Source organism: Echiichthys vipera, assembly GCF_963691815.1.
Source record: "Echiichthys vipera genome assembly, chromosome: 17".
NCBI classification, from domain to species: domain Eukaryota; kingdom Metazoa; phylum Chordata; class Actinopteri; order Perciformes; family Trachinidae; genus Echiichthys; species Echiichthys vipera.
Window position 1 is genome coordinate 11,483,408 of NC_139842.1, and position 20,313 is coordinate 11,503,720.

General features: G+C 40.1%; 2 protein-coding genes across 2 annotated transcripts; one reads left to right on the forward strand and one right to left on the reverse strand.

Annotated features, from left to right (window-relative positions):
* Positions 1-1,314: 1,314 nt before the first annotated feature.
* tbl3 (transducin beta like 3) lies at positions 1,315-15,918 on the reverse strand. Its single transcript, XM_083931977.1, has 23 exons — positions 15,787-15,918; positions 15,613-15,664; positions 15,264-15,359; positions 14,616-14,663; positions 14,316-14,457; positions 14,117-14,201; positions 13,313-13,483; positions 13,148-13,223; positions 12,917-13,013; positions 12,612-12,832; positions 12,337-12,475; positions 11,528-11,586; positions 11,234-11,340; positions 10,938-11,073; positions 9,067-9,306; positions 8,460-8,530; positions 7,312-7,468; positions 6,863-6,921; positions 5,547-5,650; positions 3,969-4,040; positions 3,638-3,796; positions 3,044-3,137; positions 1,315-2,093 (listed from the first exon to the last, which is right to left on the reverse strand). Exons 1-23 carry the CDS (start codon positions 15,816-15,818, stop codon positions 1,724-1,726), a joined length of 2,787 nt encoding a protein of 928 aa, XP_083788103.1. The 5' UTR covers positions 15,819-15,918; the 3' UTR covers positions 1,315-1,723.
* Positions 15,919-17,089: 1,171 nt separating this feature from the next.
* Positions 17,090-18,891, forward strand: rnf151 (ring finger protein 151; the record flags this gene model as incomplete). Its single annotated transcript, XM_083931246.1, has 4 exons — positions 17,090-17,095; positions 17,209-17,378; positions 17,498-17,594; positions 18,421-18,891. The coding sequence occupies 4 exons, from the start codon at positions 17,090-17,092 to the stop codon at positions 18,889-18,891; spliced, it is 744 nt and encodes a 247-aa protein (XP_083787372.1).
* Positions 18,892-20,313: the final 1,422 nt, after the last annotated feature.

The following is a 20,313-nucleotide window of genomic DNA, read 5'->3' on the forward strand; positions in this document are numbered from 1 at the left end:
GACCAAAGGCGGCCTGGCACCCACACAAACTGAGATAATGAGTCGATGAAGTTTGCGTTGATGTTAGTTTTGTTTTTATTATTATCAAACTTTATTATGTGGACCAAGGATGGGGTGCTGCTAATACACCTGTTAGTGAACTTAGCTTGGAAATAAAAAAAGAGAGACTGTGTTCAAAAATGTAACTGTGTAAAGAGTTGTTTTAACTAAACTGAAGGAATTAAAAGGCACCAGATGTGTTGAGGTGACTGTGGGGAAATCCAGTAGCTAACACCTTTCTTTTCTGTGGAAGTTGTATTGATAGAAATGTGAGTTGTTAAATTGTTGGAATCTTTACATATCAGTATACAGTATATATATTTATATATATATATATATATATAAACAAGATGATTAATCAGGAAACACTAAACATTCATAATGCAGCCCTATAGTATCTGTTTTGAATGATCATGTATTTTCCATACTGGAAACCTTGTCTCGTGCCTCATATGCATTTTGAGTGTGCCAAGCGCACACAGAGAAAGTTATTTATTCTTGTGACCGTAGCAAAAGTAAATAATTTTCTGAAATACCAGAGTGTGCAGGCTGTTGTATTTCTTGCTAAAGCATGTTAACAGCAAACTTAATTTGAAGAACGAAATGTGTGTAAATGATCCTGCAGAGTCTGACCTACGTTCTGGCTGTTGTCACGTGTTACTGAAGAGCTTGTAAATAAAACATATTTGAGGTACTTGATGTCGTCTTCCAATGACTTAAGGTAAAGAACAGCAGCACATTCTCATAAGTGAGAAGCTGGGACTTAGAAACAAAAAACAAAAACTATTCTTCATCAATATAGTAGCTGATTTATTTTGCTGACTGATTTAATTGTTTTAGCTTTACATCAGTATGAACTACACCAGCTGTTTTCCAACTGTGCAAGATGCAGCCACAAAACTGTGTGCAGTTCAAGATGGAGGCCGAGTTGTCAGAGGAAGTAAATATCCTTTATAGATAGACTCCAGACCAGATCTGCATGTATAACATGTATAAATTTCCATGACGTGGCCCACCTGAGCTTTATTAAGCCATTCTCTAAAGAAAGTCGAAACCACAACACACCCAACAGGAATTCCCATCATGTTTTGATAAAGAATAACATTTTAAGGCGGTCACGTAGCATCTGAAAGACTATTTAAACAAAACGGTGCATCACTTTATAAAAAAACCCAACTAATTTTAAATCATAAAGAACAGATTTTTATTTTATAAACATTCTTTAGCAAGACATCTTAAAAATATGTGGTTATATAAGTAACCTTTTGTGTCGTGGTTGAGCCGGTAGATCAGGACTCTGCAACATTTCAGAACTCCACAATAGGTGCTGGTATCTGCCGTGGGGGAGGAAAACCCTGGCTCAGTGCCTGAATGTCTTCCTTTAGTCTCTCCTCTTTTCCTCCGATTTCCACTCTATCTGAGGAAATTGGACTGATTAAGGCTCTTCAGATTTTGCTCAAACCCTGAAGGGAAGAACTGATACACAATTTAGTTTCTTTACGAGCTGCTAAGACAGGGACTGCGCCGAGAGGCCTATTATCTGTATCACCGTCCTCATCTCTCAACACTTGTCTCAGTCTCTTCCCTCCTGTGTCACTCCAGCTAATGGTCAGACAGAAGATGACCCATCCCGGGGTTTTTTCCTACGGGGGTGGGTCATCTTTTATCAGCTTGGAGATCCCTGTCAGCTGGCGAATGACTGGCATTGTGGAGTAAAAGAAACTGGGAGACATTTCATCGCCTTAACCGCCGTCTGATCCTCTTCTTCCAGATCTTCCTCTTCTGAGCTCTCCTCACTTTCAGAGCGATGGTTGCCATTTGTTTTGGCGCTCTCTCCATTTTCTACTCGCCCGTTGTTGAAGGAGGATTTCTTGGTGGCACTGACCTCATCGTCCTCCTCTTCCTCTTTAACTGGGCAATTTGGATGTTCATCTTGACCGCCATCACTTTCGTCTCCATCTCGTTTCTCTTCGTCGCTGATGCCTTTCTCCTTGTCGATTATGAAGAAAGGTTGTGCAAGAGGAGTGGTATCCATTTCTTCATCTTGGCCCATGCTAGACAGGATATACCAGCAAATTATATTCATAAACTGCAAATCAACACATTAATCTCAGAAACAGTGTGTACAGTTCTACTAACACTAACGTGCAGAATCTGTGTTGTCTCTCACATTTAAGGCTTAAGAATTTTCAGTTTTCAGCGATCGTTTACACTAAGTAATTTCACCTTCTACTGACCCAGACCTTTTTTCTAAACAGTCAGAGCTTCAGTCAGAACAGGAAATATGCAGCAGCATGACAGGATTAACACCAAGAATGCTGCTCCGCCACCTTCTTCACTTTTGGATTCATGTGAGACGGGAACACAACCACAGTCTTTGTGAAACCGACGGGATCCATTACATATCATGTTTGACCCACATAGTGTTGTTACAGAGCCGACGAAGCAGGGCCTTACACTGATTGCACTTTTTACTGTTGTCAGTGGAGACGGACGGGGACGTTACTGAGCTCCAGTCTGTGACCCGAATGGTATAAATGGTATAAATAAAGCCAGTCTAATAAAGCGCAGCCGGGGTGCAAAATATGTCAGTTTTGTCTGGCAAAAAAAAAAAGAGAGTTGAACCGGGCTCAAGTGCAACGTTTTCATTTGGCATTGTGCTGTGCTGACCAATCAAATACATGCAATCACACATTCCTACTAGGTCACTTTGAATTTCTACTTTTTACCAATCCCTCTGTATTATGCAGACTTCAAAACTCACAAGGTGAAAAAAAGGTCAATGGCAATTCAACCCATGACCCGACATGTCGAATCAAAGATGTTTTCTTGAGCAGACGATCATCACAAACTCCATAGACTTCTATGGTCTCACTCCAATTAGTCTATGTCTCATTATTGTGAAAAAGGTCGATTACATTGGGCTGGCAAGACAAGCTCATTGTAAACCCCCCCCCCCCCCCCCCAGAGCTTTGAGGCTATTTTTTAAGGCTGAATTTCTCACCTTGGTGGTGCTCCGGCCACTCTCATCTTCTGCCACATGTAGTTCAAGAACATGGATGCCTGCAGAAGCTTGCCAATCCTCTGCATGTGTCTCTCTGTGGGAGAGCGAAGAGGTTAAACACTTAAACAGAGGATTACACAGTTTTGTTTTATTTAAGATTATTTTTTGGCAGTTTTTTAAGGCTTTATTATATAGGAAATAGGGTGAGAGAGAGAGAGGGGGAGACATTCAGCAAAAGGCCACAGGTCTGAGTTGAACCCACAGCCACTTCAGCCTCTTTACATGGGGCGACTGCTCTAACCACTCAGCCACCGGCCGCCCCAGGACAACACAGTTTTAAGTAGGAACCAGTATCAGTGCGGCACGCACGCACGCACGCACGCGCGACACACACACACACACACACACACACACACACACACACACACACACACACACACACACACACACACACACACACACACACACACACACACACACACACACACACACACACACACACACACACACACACACACACACACACACACACACACACACACACACACACACACACACACACACACACACACACACACACACACACACACACACCTGTGTATGGGATAAGTCCCTCGAGGTGAGTTCGGGCACCCTGGTACTGCAGCAGTTCCTCAGGTGGCAGGTGTGTCAGGAGCACCTGGAGGACGGCCTGGGCATCCTGACAGTTTCTGGCGTTGGTGTTCCACACCGCACAGTAGCGCAGGAGTGACTCTGAGTGTTAAAGGTGGAAAGGGAAGGAAGATGAGAAAAGAGACAGGTTCATTACTCTTACTCTATTTTAACTTCTTCTTTTTCTTCTTCATTTTTAGAAGATGTATTTTCATTTTTCTCTTATTTCTCTATTCCATCCAAAGAATGAAGGACGGAATTATTCATCTGTTACCTTTCTGGTCCACTCGAAGTTTCAGCACCGTCTTCTCCAACAGCTCTTGGCTGTCCTCCACCTGACGGATCGCTAGAGGCAACAGAGGACAAGGTGTCAGTCAGTGGTTGAGATACATTTCTTGTGTTTATGTTACCTTGTAACATTTGTAGATTATCATTTTTGGTTGAAATATTGTGAGTCGCGTTCATGCAGAATTAAAGAATTTCTGAATTTATTAATATATAAATATTTTAGGATTACAAAACAGGACACTCTGCTGGAAAAACCTGCATGTGCACACCTGGGTTCGGCTCTGTTCCTATTCTAGTATGGTATAGGTGTGATGCCACTTTGCGCTGTCATCATTATATAACGACATTTGCTGTATTTGCCTTTTGTTTGACAGGACTACTGTATGTTATGCATGCTGATCCACCTCCCATGAATGACGTCCTATACCTAATGTAGTTAGTGCACTCACATTTGGCCCAGTTGATCCGTGCCATGCTTAAGCCTGATTGTTCCTCCCTCCCTCTTCCCCCACCCAAAAGACAGATTGCATCTTGCTTATACTTCATCACCCCTGAGTTTTTGTGCGCTTTGTCCAACTGCTTTTCAATATTTTCATCCGACAAAATCTGCAGCAAACACTCCGCCTCTGCATCAGACCATCGCAAACCCTGCGGCTGCATTTTTCTAAATGTCCCTCACGGGGAACAGTTGTAAAGAGTTAAATAAATAGTCATCAGGACCGCCTTTTATGCTTGTGCTTGTGCAATCGTGCCGTACCAAAGCACACCTCTCTCAACCGGGTCGCGGCCTAGGCACGGTAGAGTTGCACTCACACTGGTCAAACGAACTAGACTTTAGCCGTGAATCATGCTTGGGCACGGTACGAATGTGACGTGTGAGTAGACCCTGTCTTTTGGTTTAGGTCTTTAAACATATGGTTTAAGCCTTTAACTTTGCAATGACAAAGTATTTGCTTCATTGAAAATGTACAAAGAAGTTCAGAAGTTTCACAACAGTACTAACACTTAACAGTAACATTATGGACAGTGTGTAAGACATCCCAGAAACCTCTTATCATACCATCTGGTATCACCTGTAACTATGTTGAGGGACATTACGGCTATTCAGCTTAAGATTAGTAAGACGTTACTGAACGCATGTGTTTAGAGAAACCGACTGTGTCATGGTTAAAGGACAAAAGAGCATGAACAATGTAGAATCCAGACGGCCTTTTGTCTTTGTGTTCACATGCTCAACCTTTGACACAGATACGTGCCGTTTCCATAATGAGAGACAACACATTCACAAGATAACTGCAGGTGAAACGATGGACAGAGATGATGCAGTGTGTACAGAAGCGATATAATGTGGGACAAACACTACAAAACAAATTAAAAACCGTGTGCATACTGTTTGCATGCAGGCAACCAGTACATGTTAGGATAGAGAAAGAATAGATAAGAGCGTACAGATAGCCTAAGGTGCTGATGTTTCACATCTTTCTTTCCTGTCAGCTGATGAGCATTTACGCCTAAATCGTCAATTTAGGCGTAAATGCCCCCAAAAAGTTGTAGCACAAAGTACCTTTGATCACAGTGAGCACAGTGTGAGGCTTATCCAGCGAGATGGCGAGACCCAGGGCCTTCAGGTATTTCTTCTCATGGAGCAGGTTGGACAACTCCTGCTGCCTTCAAGCCACAAGAAACACACACATTCAGACACATGCAAAAAAAAAGAAAGAAAGATCCTCAATGTTTACTGCAAACTAGATCAAAGGTTAATGACCACACACACAAAAAAATGTATCAAAAGGAAAAATATATTCCCTCAACTATGGATAGAAACTGAATACCAACCAATCAAGGCTGATCCAGAAATTCGAGTGGAAAGAGGGAAATATATACAAAAAATATATGTAAAAAAAGAATAAATGGTTGAAATAAACCCTTACCAAATCTCAGTATCATTTATAAAATAGGTTTTCTCTCTTTTTTGAGTTATGTAACATAAGACTGTAGAGATAAGTAGCCAACTAGTGTAATATAACATAAAGATATGCTTGGTTCTTTTTCATTCCGTCACCAGCAGCCACTGTTACCAACATATTCATTTTCACATTAATCATCAATCACATAAAAAGGGAACACCACAAAGATTAAGACTTCCAATATGCTATTGCCATGAAAATAACATATTTCCCAATTAATTGTCTATGGAGCAGCTCCACACTTTAAACTTGATGTCACACATTTGTGTTTTAGCACTCTATTTTGTGGGTTTGGGAGAGAGTTCAAGTTAACTAATATTTTTAGACCGTCATAGACCATAGGAAGAACATTTATGAATTCTGAAAATGGACGTAGTTCCCCTTTAACTGTAGGTGAAAGTCCATTTTGCCTTCAGTTGGGTTTAGCGGTCTTGACTAGATCAGTTTCTTTCACTACAGTAACAAGGTGGTCCAGCCTCTTTTACGCCACTGTCATAATAACTGATTTGTTTCCCTGTCTGGCGTCAAAGGGAACACATATATTTTTCGAGTGCATGTGTGCATACATCAGTGAGCAAACATATACATTCATTAAACACATTTGCCTTCCTTCTTATCGGAACACGCACTCTGACCTTTGCCAGGCTTTACCTGTGACACCGTGAGGTCCACCTTGGCTCAACACAGTCTCTATTTATGGGGCGTCTGGACTACGCAACAAGGGGAAACCAAAGCCAGGTCTGGGTCTGAGTGATTCTTAAACGATCTCTGACCTCCAACAAACACACAATGAGACTTTGTTTGTTCACCACTTCAGTCTGAGTGATCAGTCAGAGGACGGAGGGCTGACTTACTTCAGCCTATTCCGTCAGGTCATGTTCATGTCTGCAATTTAATGTTGTGTGTAGCTTACTTGAGTATTTGATCCTCCTGTTTGGCCTGCTCCTCTGCCAGCTCCACTTCAGTCACATCCTGAGGACAAAAGACAACATTTTCCTTTTATTCCTTGTAGGAGAAACTACTAATTTTCCCCAGAACCGTAGAGAGAAGTCAGTCAGAGTGAAAGGTCAGCTAAAAAGAACCATCTAGATTAGATGTGGATTGAATTATTTGCTAAAGGGTACCTCAGCCGGTTAAATATTTATTGTCACAAAGACCAAAATCTTTGTCTGACGTAACCTCATTACTCGCCGGATGCAAATACTGACTAAACAAGCTATAGCGCACTTTGATTGGTTAACGAACATCATTTTTGCAATTTAGAGATTTATGAGTTGCAAAATAACAACTCCTTAATTATTTATTTTTTTAATTGATTTTATCTTGTGATTTATTTCCCAGAAAGGCTACAAATACACTTACCGCCCACACTGTGATGTTGGAGTCGGCTGAGCCGGTCACCATTTTGTCGTCTTTGCGGTTGCCGTGGAGACCCCAAACTTTGTCCTGGTGGGCGTCCAGTGTCTTCACGCACTCGTTGGTCTTTATTGTCCACAGCTTTACTAAGCCATCTGAGCCACTGAGGACAGAAAATGGGTTCAGAGTGGAGTTACAATGGTTTTATTTGAACTCACTACATGACCCACAAGCAGAGAGACGGAAGCAGGTGGACCCACAATAATGTGTATTTTATACTAAAACACAAGCTGTGTCCCAAATCCAAACAACATGCTAATTCTAATGAGATTTTGAGTGTTTCATGTGTTAACACTGGAGAAGAAGTATACTTTAAAGGACGATAATTAATCAATTGACAGAAATTCAGTCTGCCACTAGTTTGGTATATCAAATAATCATTAGTTGTTAAATCAAGTAAAATGGAAAATATTCTCTGGTTTGAGCCTTTCGAATGTGAACGTTTGCTTGTTTGTATTAATGTAAACTGAATGTTGTTTTCTTTTGGACTCTTAGTTTGATAAAGACACTTGTCATATTAATCAATACTGAAAGTAATCATTAGAGCCCTATACACAAAACAGGAAGCATGCTGACAAAAACAATATTTTTGATTTTCTCCCACAATGCAATGCAAAAAGGAAATGGAGGAGCTACTCACAGTTGGTAAAAATATTATAAATGCAAGTGAATAAACTCAAGTAACAAAAAAAATAACAGCTTAAATATGACATATATGACAACAATCTTTGCTCATTTCCTGTTATTCCTGTAAGTGTGTTAATTTATTGTTTACTAACTGTAATAACAGCATACCATAAAGATTAGTATGTCCTGTATAAAAGACACAGCTACTGTTTATGTGTCAAGTGTTGATTTGTCACTGATGGTGATTTAATATCCTTTAAGAAAAGTTTGCCATCTACAGTCTGCAGTCACATTCTTCAGTTTTATTAGAAGAAAGGATGACAAATGTCCGTTTGAGCCCCAGAAATGGATCATGGCAATCAGAAATTAGAGATTACGTGATGCAAAGTACAATGTGAGGCTGTTTTTTTAAACCAATTGCCTCAGTTTTCATCAAGGAAAGCTTTGCACGAGGCAGGTGTTGTTACCTGGTGAGAAGCTGAGTGCCTCGACTCACAAAGATGACCTTCAAAACCGATGCATCGTGACCCTCGAATGTCTTAAAAAATTAAATACAGTCAATTATTAGTCATAAGTCAATTATTATATCATTATAACATTACAGACACAAAAAAATAGTCATCTGATCTCCTCCCCCTCTACTTTTCACAAATCAAATCACACTTCATCCTAATTTTCTACTGTATGTCCACTCTTTGCATGGGTAAACAAAAAGAAATCAATAAGAGAAGTCAGATGTATAATAGTATGTATTACATTTATTGCTCTCAATAAAAATACTATATAGAAATCCCAGTCATCCTCGGTAATATAACTCATTCATAAGTTAAACAACTCTGTCCGTTAAGTGTTATCTTGACATAATTACTAAGGTCCTACACAGCAGACAATCACCTGTTGAATTCAAAGTGAGAGCTGTGATGGTATAACATGTTTGTGCGTCAGTGTGAAATAAAACAGTAAACTGATAAGGAAGGGAACATACTAAACATATTCAACTAATGTCTGCAAACGCATAATATTCTGAGATAAATGATAATCTGGGACACGTGCACTCTTAACCTCGTGGCCCACCTTAAGGCAGCTGAAGTCTTGCAGGCTCCACAGTTTGGTGGTGCCGTCTGCGGAAGACGTGGCGAGCACCTGGTCGACGGGAGAGAAGCAGACGGCCCAGACGCCGCGTCGGTGGCCCTTAAACACCCCCAGCAGGCCCACCTTCCCCTCCCCCGCCAGCGACCACAGCTTGGCCGTGCGGTCCTGGGAGCCTGAAGCCAGCAGCTTGTCATTGGGCGACACTGCCACACTGTTGACATCCTGGAGAGAGGGAAATGGGATAAAGTTTTGGTAAATGCAAGTTGCAAAGTGGAAGTAGAGAGTGCTGAGAAACAAGTTGGAAATAAAGTGGGGGTTGGACAGAAAAAGGTGTGAGAAGGAGTAAAATCCCATTTTTTTCCTATGAGAAACTGATTCTCGGAATTCCACTCACTACACTGACGGCCTCCAGTGTCACCTCACTGTTGAGATTGACATCTTGAATGATGTGTTATCTGATACTTCCTCAATGACAACATGGCAACAAAAGACAAAAGTGAGGCTCTGCAGATGGAAAGATTGTCAACTGTTGTATTTTGCACCATGAGTCAGGGTTGTGTCGGTGCAGCAGGAAATTAAGGTGTGTTGAAAAAAAATGTTTCCCAGTAAATAATGGTTCAAATGATGAGCATGTTTTTTTTTCCTGCACTTCCTTATGTACACAAAAGTGAGGATATTGTTGCAGATATCAAGGACACAATTCTCCATTATCACTACAAACCTTTAAGAACCATTAAGAAGTACATGTTTACATTATTATTGTTAATGTTTGAGCACATGGTTTTTACTTTTAGAGCTGGTTCATTTAGAGTAATTTTAACTGCTTATCTTCTTGATCAATCCATATATTGCTTGGTTTATAACACCAATGAAAATAGTGGAAAATTCCCTTTTCCCTTTCAGCAGTCCACAAATGTGTTGAGTCTAGGCAGTAGTGCAGCGGGGCAGAAAGCATGACTACAGACCCAAACTGAAACTTACACTAAAATGAATGATAGCAGCTTCTAGAAAAGGTCCCTGCTGAACAGTCGGACTATTTGTGAAATTCAGATACATTTTTACTGCGAGTGCTGTGTACTCATTATAGTCTTTTCTCTACCTGCATTCATAAATGCTCTGACAAAGAAACAAATTAACACATTAACAGATCTTGTTCCTTGTGTAACTGTAAACAATGACTTTCCTACACTACTTCCCAGAAAAAGAGATTAGCTGAGCTGTATGTCAGTACATGAGTACGCAGAAAGAGACTAGGACAATGGCGTGACGTGTCAATACCCTTTCTTCAAAAAAGCTGTGGAAGAAAGAGTAGTGACTAATGAGACAATAAAGTTTTCTGAATAATGCGGGAAACCAGGAACTCTAAACACCCTCTTTTGAAAGAAAGAAAGGACAATCCGATTCATTTCAATGGCCACCTGTTGATTTTTCAGTAAAAACATAACAATGACGCATGCCTCTGTTCTCAAATGACCACACAAACTGTTTGACAGCTTAAAAACATATTGCAACATTTCTGGTTATGCAGTATTCCAGTCTGTCCATTGTTTGGTTTTATATCAAAGCGGTATGAACCTTCTACGAGGCCTGACCCGACCCTACTACATAAAAGTGTATGCACTGTGACACACAACTTAGTTTAACATCTCAGGAAGAGGATTTCTTGTTCTTTGCAGCTGACTGAAAGTGCAGCCGTTTCTTTGATATGGTGGTGCCAAAGCTAACCGGGTGGTTTTGGAAAACATAGCATGCAAAATTAAAAAGAATAACATTTTGCAGGACGTTAAGATGTCGCATGCAATCCGCTAAGAGGTTTTCTCCGTCCTCAAAAGTGTGCAGATATGTGCTCGTACCTTGTCATGTGCCTTCTCTGTGGCGCGGGGGGTCAGCTGATGTATGTCTGCCCCTGTCGTAGACAAGTCTGCTGGTAGATCCCACACCTTCACAGTACAGTCCTGACTGCCAGACACGACGAACGATGCTTTCATCCTGGACAAAAACACACACAAAGATGGAGGATCATAACAGTTGCACAGACTCTTTGACTTCCCTTTATATACGGCTAATTCACCTTTTTTTTATTACCTAACAGTTTGCTATCTTTGTCCGTGTTGCTACATGTGATAACAAGCACTTGTGTGACTGTTACCTGGAGCAGGTGATGGAGCCCACAGCGTTAGCGTGGTTGGAGCCCTGTGCCACACAGTGCACCTGACCGCTATCGTTGTCCATCTGCCACACACGCACTGACCTGTCCTAAAGACAAAGACACAACACAAATGTTAATGTTGACTTGAATGTGGTTTAATGGTGTCTGTATTTGTGGAATAACAGGTGTTGATATTTGTGAATGTCCTATCAGAGTTCATTGTGCACAATCATCATCTCCTTAGTTTCTATTCTGTGTGCAGTGTTGCCGGAGGGTGCAAAGATGTGTGCTCACCTTCGCACAGCTCGCAAAGAGAAACCCCTTTTTGAACACGTCCAATGAGAGGACAGTATCTGCAAAGAAACAGATTTTTTTTTTAAAAGGAAGTAAATGTCAGTGAAGATAATCATCGCTCCAACCTGCTCAGCAGGTCACTTTTGTCAGATCCGATTTTTTTGGGATTCTAGCCTCTTTAATGACGACTGTCATTTTTACTAATCCTGCTTTTGGTTGCTATGTTATTAAATATATATATATATATAATATCAATCAATGTATGTATTGTAACTTTGTTTATTTTATTTAATGTATTTTAAATAGAATTTGCTATTATGTGTAACACACCAGTTTGTTATAATTCCATTCTCTACAAATAAAAAGTTATTATTATTAAATCGATATCAATATCAGTCAACCTGGATATTAAGCACACATTCATCTACAAGACTGGTCATTATGAACAGAGTGTAAACATATCTATGATTGTAGTGAGGTTTTCATTCCCAGTCACCCAGGTTCACAAAGTCATGAAAGATCTACTGAAGTTTTTAGACACTATGAAAAATATTGCAGAAGTGGACTGAAGAACGTCTGTTTCATCTACATTTATAGTTATTTTGTAGTAGTTATTACAGTATCTGATAGGGACAAATGGTGTTAAATGTTTACGAATCAAATTAAAACAAATTAATAACACATCTTTACATTTTTAAAACTTTTTTTCTGTGGAAACTTTCTGCTCTCTGGTAAACAAATAATCATACTGCTATGCATTTGACATGTAGGTAAACACATGCACACGCTGCCCTCTGCTGGCGACTCACCTGTGTGTCCGTAGAGGATCTGGCAGCTGTTGGTGAGCAGCTCAAACACCTTCAGCTGGCAGCTGTTGGTGGCCACCACGATGTGGCTGTCTTTACCCAGAAACTTCACGTCCAGCACTTCGTCATTGTATCCCACAAACTGAGATGGTGGACATGTGAAATTAGTGTCTATTAATTATGTTTCAATAATAATAAAAGAGCCTTGGATGCCTGGAGTTTCTAGTTTGACGTTCAAGTAGTCCAGAACAATTTGCAAGGTACAAAAAAAATATCACCTGCTGCTGTGTGGTGAGAGCAGGCAGCTGATAGAGCACAATGTTGTGTTCTGCTGTGAATGTGGCCAGTCTGGAAGAGGCGGGCAGGTGGAGGAGATACGTAAGACTGCGGGGGTCATCGTCCTTCTCTTCCTCCTCCTCAGAGACAGTGGTGAGGGTGGAGGAGAGGGTCTGGGCATATACACAACGTGCCGTGCTGGCCTCCCACACTCGCAATACACCTTCAGGTGAGGAAGAGAGGACAGGCAATTAGAGAAAATGCAGAGGCACAGTTTGGAAAACAGGGACCGGACAAGAGCCGAAACCTTTGCTGCCGGCTGTGATGAAATGCAAGTCTTTGCTCGTCACTCCGATCTCACTGAAGTCCTTATTCTCAGGCAGCAGCACAACACCCTCCACAGCCTGCAGACAATATACACACAGAAAGTAAGCTGCAATATTTTCCCCACAAGAAGAGTACAAATTTTTATTATTCTTTGTTATTCAAATAAAACATGAGCATCTATTAGCAAAGAATGAATATCTTCCAGTCCTACCTCATAGACTGGCACAGTTCTCTTGGCTTTCCGAGCCTTCAGGTCCCACAGTGTACAGATTTTATCTCTTCCAGAACTTTAAAATAAACATCAGCACAAAATGAGCACACAGCTTTATGATACATGGAATTAGAAACCCCCCCAACCCCACTGAGTGTACAGTACCTGACCATGGTGTCACCATCGCGGCTGAAGCTGAGTGAGGTGACGGCGCTGTAGTGGCTCTGCAGCACACACACACACTGACTAGAGCGCAGGTCCCACAGTCGAATGCCACAGTCCAGAGAGGAGGAGAAGAGCTGCAGCCTGCTGATGTCTGGGTGGAACTGGACCAGGCTGCAAAGATACACAAAGTTTTGTAACTGAATTTAGTTACACAATAATTTAGTTATTTAGTTACCCAATAAGTATCTTCCACACCGAGAATCTGTTCATTTCAAACTTTCTTTGTTTTTTTTTTCTGTTAAATGATACTCCATTTTTTTATAAAGTTTGAAGCAATTCAGATGTGTTTAACATTCTGTTATTTCCTGACTTCAATAACGCTGACTATCCAGAAAATGGGCTAGGTACTGAAGCTGGGTACATTTTTTGTTTTGACTGAAATGTATTCATAGGACACAGGTCTAGAGAGTTGACATTTAATGTCTGGTCAGATATATTAAATCGTGTTCAACTTATCCATTTACCAAATAGCCTTTGATTTAAAGTACAATTTTGCCAAATTTGAGACTATTTCATTGAGGCAACATTAGCCATATTGCTGGTGTTTAGACAACATTTAACTCTGGAACTCTTTTTTCAAATGTAGAAAAACATTTGCAGTTCAAAATAAGATATAAAAAACAAAAAAGTAGGACTGACACTATTCTTGTTTTTTGTCTGAGTATACAGAGTTATGACTGAAGTACAACTTCTGTACACAAATATTGTTCAAAGCATCTTTTGTTCATAGTTATCTGAACTTACTGTACAACACCAGATGAGCCTTTAAGATTGTGGGTGCAATACTGCTTCAAAACATCCCAAAGCTTTATAGTGCCATCACAGCCACCTGCAAGACAACCGGAAGAAAAAGTCTGCAAACTGTACAATGTTTACATAGCAGAGATCAAGCAGAAACACGGCCGGGGAAAAAAGACACAACTTATTGTCACTAATTGCTGACCTGTTGCTAGGAGCGTCGAGGTGGAGTCAAAGGTCATACTAGCTACAGGAACAGTGTGAATGGCCCTCCAGGAGCGAGTACACTGAGCTTGCCTCCAGTCCCACTGCTTCAGCAGCAGAGCTCTACTAGCTGTTACCAGCATCTTTGTTGGAAAACAGAGCAGAGGCAGACACACACACACACACACACTGAATACTCTTTTACAGGCTAATACATACAAGAACATATAGTAAAAACAACCAAATTCACACCATAAGGTCTGACTGAAGTAACAACAGGGGCTTGGGGTGTTTGCTTTACCTCGTCATCGCAGCTGAGTGCGAAAGATGTGATGTCCTCTTGATCATCCTGCAATTACAACATGGACACACAAGAAAGGTTGTCAACATCGTCTGATTAACAGTCCAAAACTGTTAAGATCTTCAATTTACAGTCATACCAAACAAAGAAAAGCAGCAAGTCTTTACATTTAAGAAGCTAGAACAAGGAAATGTCTGACAAGCTTTGTTTACAAAATATTAGATTATCAACAGTGTTGCCGATTAACTTTCTGTTGAATGGCTAATAAATTAATCTTTTTAGCTCTGATCATATTACCGACAAGCCAGTACTATAAATAAATGCATAATGTATCATAAACAAAATCCCTCCATTTCAAAACGCTGATTACCTAAAGTACATACAGGTTTTGAATGGAATGATGAGCTTACACTTTCAAATTCCCACACACCGTAATTTTAAATTTAACTACGTATTTATTTAAAAATTGCATTTTTTTTGCATTATAGAAAACGCACCGATATAGGCAGGCAACATAAGTTCTCTTCTGCTACTCTCTTCGCCCACAACCGTCACAGTAGTCTTTGAAAAAAGGGGCTCTGTTGTTGTACATATGAAAGATGTATGTCTCTGGCTTTCAAAAAGGTACCCAACCCATTTTGTACTCACATGCTCAACACTGTGGACGATCTTCCCTGTGCTGATCTCCAATACGTTGACACGAGATCCACACGTGCAAAAGATATACTTTTCATCTTTGCTGATCTGGAAAAAACACACAGTGAGGTTAAAAGGGCCAGCTTGCCCCACACTACGAACTAGTTGAGGACATGTTGGTCTCTGCTGCATGGCTTTTGAGCATTCTTGTTTATAATCTGTCTCGCATAAATGCTATATGCCTTTATAGTAGTGCAATATGATGTCACTGGAGTCCTTTACAGTCATTTCAGGCTGGTACAACATGTAATGCACGCTGATTTTTGCAACACAGACACAACACACGAGGCAGGAAACTCACCTGTACTTTTCCTCCTTTGTAAAACGGTTCAATCTTGCTGTCAACAGCATAACTGTAAGGGAATAACAGAAATACCACTGTCAGCTGTACCAACTTTAACTGACACTTTAGCCTAGCTCGTGTAGCCACCTAGCAAGGTCTGCAGCCTGCACGCGCGATACGTCAAAAACTTACTTTGTTTTGAATTGAAGGTTGGTGTTTGCCATCTTGCTTACGATAAATGCCCAAACCTTAATATTTTGCTAGCTGTGGTGACGTGAAATACGTATTTCTTAATTCACACGTTGGCTGAACACATCAACACTTCCATCCCGCATGTTGATAGTCGCGTCGCACCCGTTGTACGTCATCCGAGCGCACTGAGCTGTGATTGGCCAGACTGTTTTCGTTCATAAAACCATGCATAAAACCGCATTTCAGCAAGTAAATAGACAGAAATGATATATTTAAAAGGCACGTAAACTGGTAGTTTTCATGAAATTCGAAGTTTAGAAGTAACGTGGTAATTGTTATGTGATTATTAGAGTCTCTATGTTCCCCGCAAGGCTCACAACAATAGACCAAGCTGGAGCTATTCATGTTAAGTTCCTGTTTGACGCGTGGAGGCTGAGCTTTTGATGCTAGAACAGCAGGGAAAGGACGCGCTCCATAATGAGCGCTATTATCTCCCTTCGTTTTCATAATTTACTGTTTTCATTTGCACACACACACACACACACACACACACACACACACACACACACACACACAAACACACAAACACACAAACACACACACAGAGTCACAGTCACAGTCACACACGGTCCCTCCTTCATGTTTTGTCAGGAATGTTCATGTGTGTATTGTATTGATAACACGGGTGTGTGTTCGTGTGACATGTGAGTGGGTAGATATGGAGTAAACCAGCGCCGGGAATGGAAACACGGTGAGGAGAGAAGATTGTCATGGTGAGTACACAACAGCTTCTGTTGATTTAATTATTTAGTAGTATTTGTCCGTTTTATTAACAGTTGCTCGTGGTCAATTTTGAAACGATCACACACACTTACACATATTACTACGGGGTTAGCTGCTTTCCCAATATCTCTGGTGCTTTCTCTTAGAACAATTCTTACATAGCCTTGTATGAGTTTCATGGTACTTTAAAACCTTTATTAGATATTAGATTAACTACATTGCACTGAAGGAAATAATGCCAAACATCGTATTTTGTAATTATCTCGTGTTTTGTTGAGGGAAAAAACGTTTGGAAGGATTTCACCTTTTTGTTATCATGTGATTAGTCATATGACTTTCCAGAACAATTCTGTTTTGTCATCTCTTGCTTTTATGTTGGAAACACTGTGGACTGGTTGTAGGTTTAGAGCAATGTTTTACAGCTGTAGAGAAAAAACTCACCTGTTGTTATACAAGGGTTCAGTCCATTTCCTCAGCTGGCACAACTCTGGCCTTTAATGTCTCCCTGAAATATATGATGATGATGGTGATAATAATAATAATAATAATAATAATAATAATAATAATAATAATAATAATAATAATGATAATAATAATACATTATGATAACCTAGAATTAAGTAGTATTTATTTTTGTAGGCGGACCCAGAGGTGTCAACACAGAGTGGGGGCTATGATGTGGAGCTATTTGTGGACACTCCAGACTACGATCTGATCTGCACCATATGCCAGGGGGTCCTCAGGTGTCCAGTAAGAGCTGCATGCCACCACATCTTCTGCAAGAAATGCATCTTACAGTGGCTGAAGAGGTACTGTGCATAACAGACTACCACTTGATGAGAACAGTGTAAAATTGTACTGTATTGGATTGTTATTATGGTCTTGCCCACACATAAGAACAGGACTAAATGTTGTTTATCCTCTACAGACAGGAGACCTGCCCCTGCTGCAGGAAGCCTGTTAACCCGAGCTTGATCTTTGTCATGTTCAAGCTGAGCAAATCTATTGGACGCATGAAGATCAAGGTAGGAAATGGAAAATAGCAGTTGTAGATGTGTACATAAATAGGACAGTAAAAGTTATGTACTGTAATTATGAATCTCAGTTTAGTAATTGAGTATCCACTAATTAGTACTTTGGGAGAAAACGTGGCCCTCCACTATCTAGTCTTGATGCTCTGGGCAGGGGGGACAGTAAAGGGACCCACTGTAGATTTCTACTCTATGTTTATCTCTCCAAGTAAAGTGGTTCATAGGGCGTATTCATGTTGTAATAATTACAGTCAAGATGTGACTATGGCTCTTTTAAAGATGAATACCTGTAACTATATAGGGGTGAGACTAACATATTTTCATGATCAATTTATATATAACTTATTATTTGCAGTTAATAAATCAGTCTATACAACTTTAAATAGTTACATTACAGATTATTATTTAACATACTAAATAAATGATGAGCTTAAGAAAAATGATGTTTGAGTTACAATTAGCTCCAGAATCTGCAGTAAAACGCTACTTGCATTTCTGTAGAGTCTTCAGTAATAAAACAGGCCTATCAAATACGTTAGTATAAAACTCACCGGAGGCATTTGTCAGTATGAGTAGTTTTACTTTTGATACTTTAAGTTAATTTCACTAATAATACTTCATGCAGGACTTTTACTTGTAATGGATTGTTTTATACTGCACTGAAGGATGTGAATACTTCCTCCATGACTTGCAGTCTCAGTCTCCCCCTGTCGAATAATAACTGTATTTCTTGAGAAGCACCTCTTGCTGCAGGCATGTGAAACATGTATTCTATAGCTATTGCTTTTAGTTTGTGTTTCTCTGTATCTGCCTCTTATAGTGTAAGAATGAGATTCGTGGCTGTGCAGAGACCCTTTCTCTCTCGGAGCAGTACTGCCACAGCATGAGCTGTCTGTACGAGCTTATCTCCTGTCCGTACCAGGGCTGCCGGGCACAGCTCCTCCGCAGGGACTTGGACACCCACGCACGCCACTGTGAGCACTGGCGTCAGCCCTGCCACATGGGCTGCGGGACTGTTCTCTCCCACCGCACCCAGGCTCAACACAACTGCTACAAACAACTGAGGCAGGAGTACGAAATCAGACAGAGGAACCACAGGGCCATCGCCACCGCCCTGCAGAGGAAGATGAGGAGGATGCAAAGCACCATGGCCCACATGAAAAGGCAGATAGGGCTGATCTGTGAGAGTCTGGAGGTAATGGACGATCTGCACGAGGTAGAGGAGGAGGACCTTGGAGAGAGCAGTGGCAGCTCTAGTGGAACTCCAAGTAGCAACAACAGTAACGGCTGAGGGACGAGTCAGTTGGCTGGCTACTGCTGTGTATAATTTCTGCATGTGTTAATTTATTTGAAGGTGTGTGTTTTTAGATTTTGTAGGTATATGATTAAGAAAGAGTGAAGTTGTAACAATTTTGTGCTGTAGTTTCATCTATTTTTAAATAAAACATTCACATTTTTACACTGTCATCCTGACCTTCATTCAAGAGAGGTACAGAGGCTGTTGACAAGTGATGCATCTGTCTAAAGCAGAAACCATGAGGTCATAGGTCAGGTTTTATTTTTCAACTAACTTTACTGAATATTGCTATGAATCATCAGTGCTCATACTGAATAAAACCCTATATAAAAATTGTAATTGTAAATTGAAAATTATGTCCAACAACCTGTTATTTTGAGATTTTCACCATAAGGGAGCTTCTATGTTTGATTTGATTTATTAGGATCTCCATAAGCTGGGGCCACAGCCACAGCTATTCTTCCTGGAGTCCGCACAACACATGTACATCTATACATTGCATAATTACATTGAACCACAATCACAATAACAAAACAGTGATAACAAAAATAATAACAATAACAACAATAGTCAAAAACTCAACACTACACACACATGACCTAGATTATTCACAGAATATAGAGATAAACATATATAGGTAAACATGACATGTATCTATGATGGTCAGACCAAATATAAACATAAAAAACCTAAACAAAGACCCTTAATGATTAAATATATTGACGGGAGTGGCAGCATCCGATAGATCTTAGAAAATGCAGAGAGCTGCTCAGCTAGGAGATGTTTTTTTAGTAATATTTTGAACTGATGTTTGCTCCTTTCTTGAACGATCAGTCCAGGCATGGCGATCTATTTACTCATAGCTCTATATACTGCAGTACTTTTTACTGTTTGTTTTCACCTTCGATGGTGTGAATCTGCCTTCTGAGGCATGCCTGGTATTATAATCATCCAAACTGAAACAAAAACATTTATACAATACCCTTGGCAATTTAGTCACTGAAATATTTCTAGGAAAATTAACCAATGAGGCAGTTAATCTATTCTTAACACTTAACCAGGATAGTCAGTTATGCATTATATTCACATTAGATCTGTTTGAACATGTTAACGACTAGTTTTTTGGTTGTTTTTGTTTAAAAATGCTATATAATAAAATTATATTAATAATAATAACTTTATTTGTATAGCACATTTAAAAACAAAAGTTTAGAAAGTGCTTTGACAGCAAGAGTAAAGGCACAAACGCATATAAATCCATACACATATAATATACACGTCAACAAGGCAAGATACACGATGGGACACTTTTAATGAACACTAAAAACAACAAATAATTTATAATAATGAAATTAACAGATTATAAGGTAAAAAGACAAAAAAAGAGAGAAAAATAAATGAATAAAAATATTAAAG

What these genes read in the sequence shown, in the direction of transcription:
- tbl3 (XM_083931977.1), bottom strand. Translation starts at nt 15,818, where the DNA reads ATGGCAAACACCAACCTTCAATTCAAAACAAA. An exon ending in GATCCTCTACGGACACACAG is followed by an intron (nt 11,587 to 12,336) that starts GTGAGTCGCCAG and finishes GTTTCTTTGCAG; the next exon opens with ATACTGTCCTCTCATTGGAC. An exon ending in GTGGCCGGAGCACCACCAAG is followed by an intron (nt 2,094 to 3,043) that starts GTGAGAAATTCA and finishes TATCCTGTCTAG; the next exon opens with CATGGGCCAAGATGAAGAAA.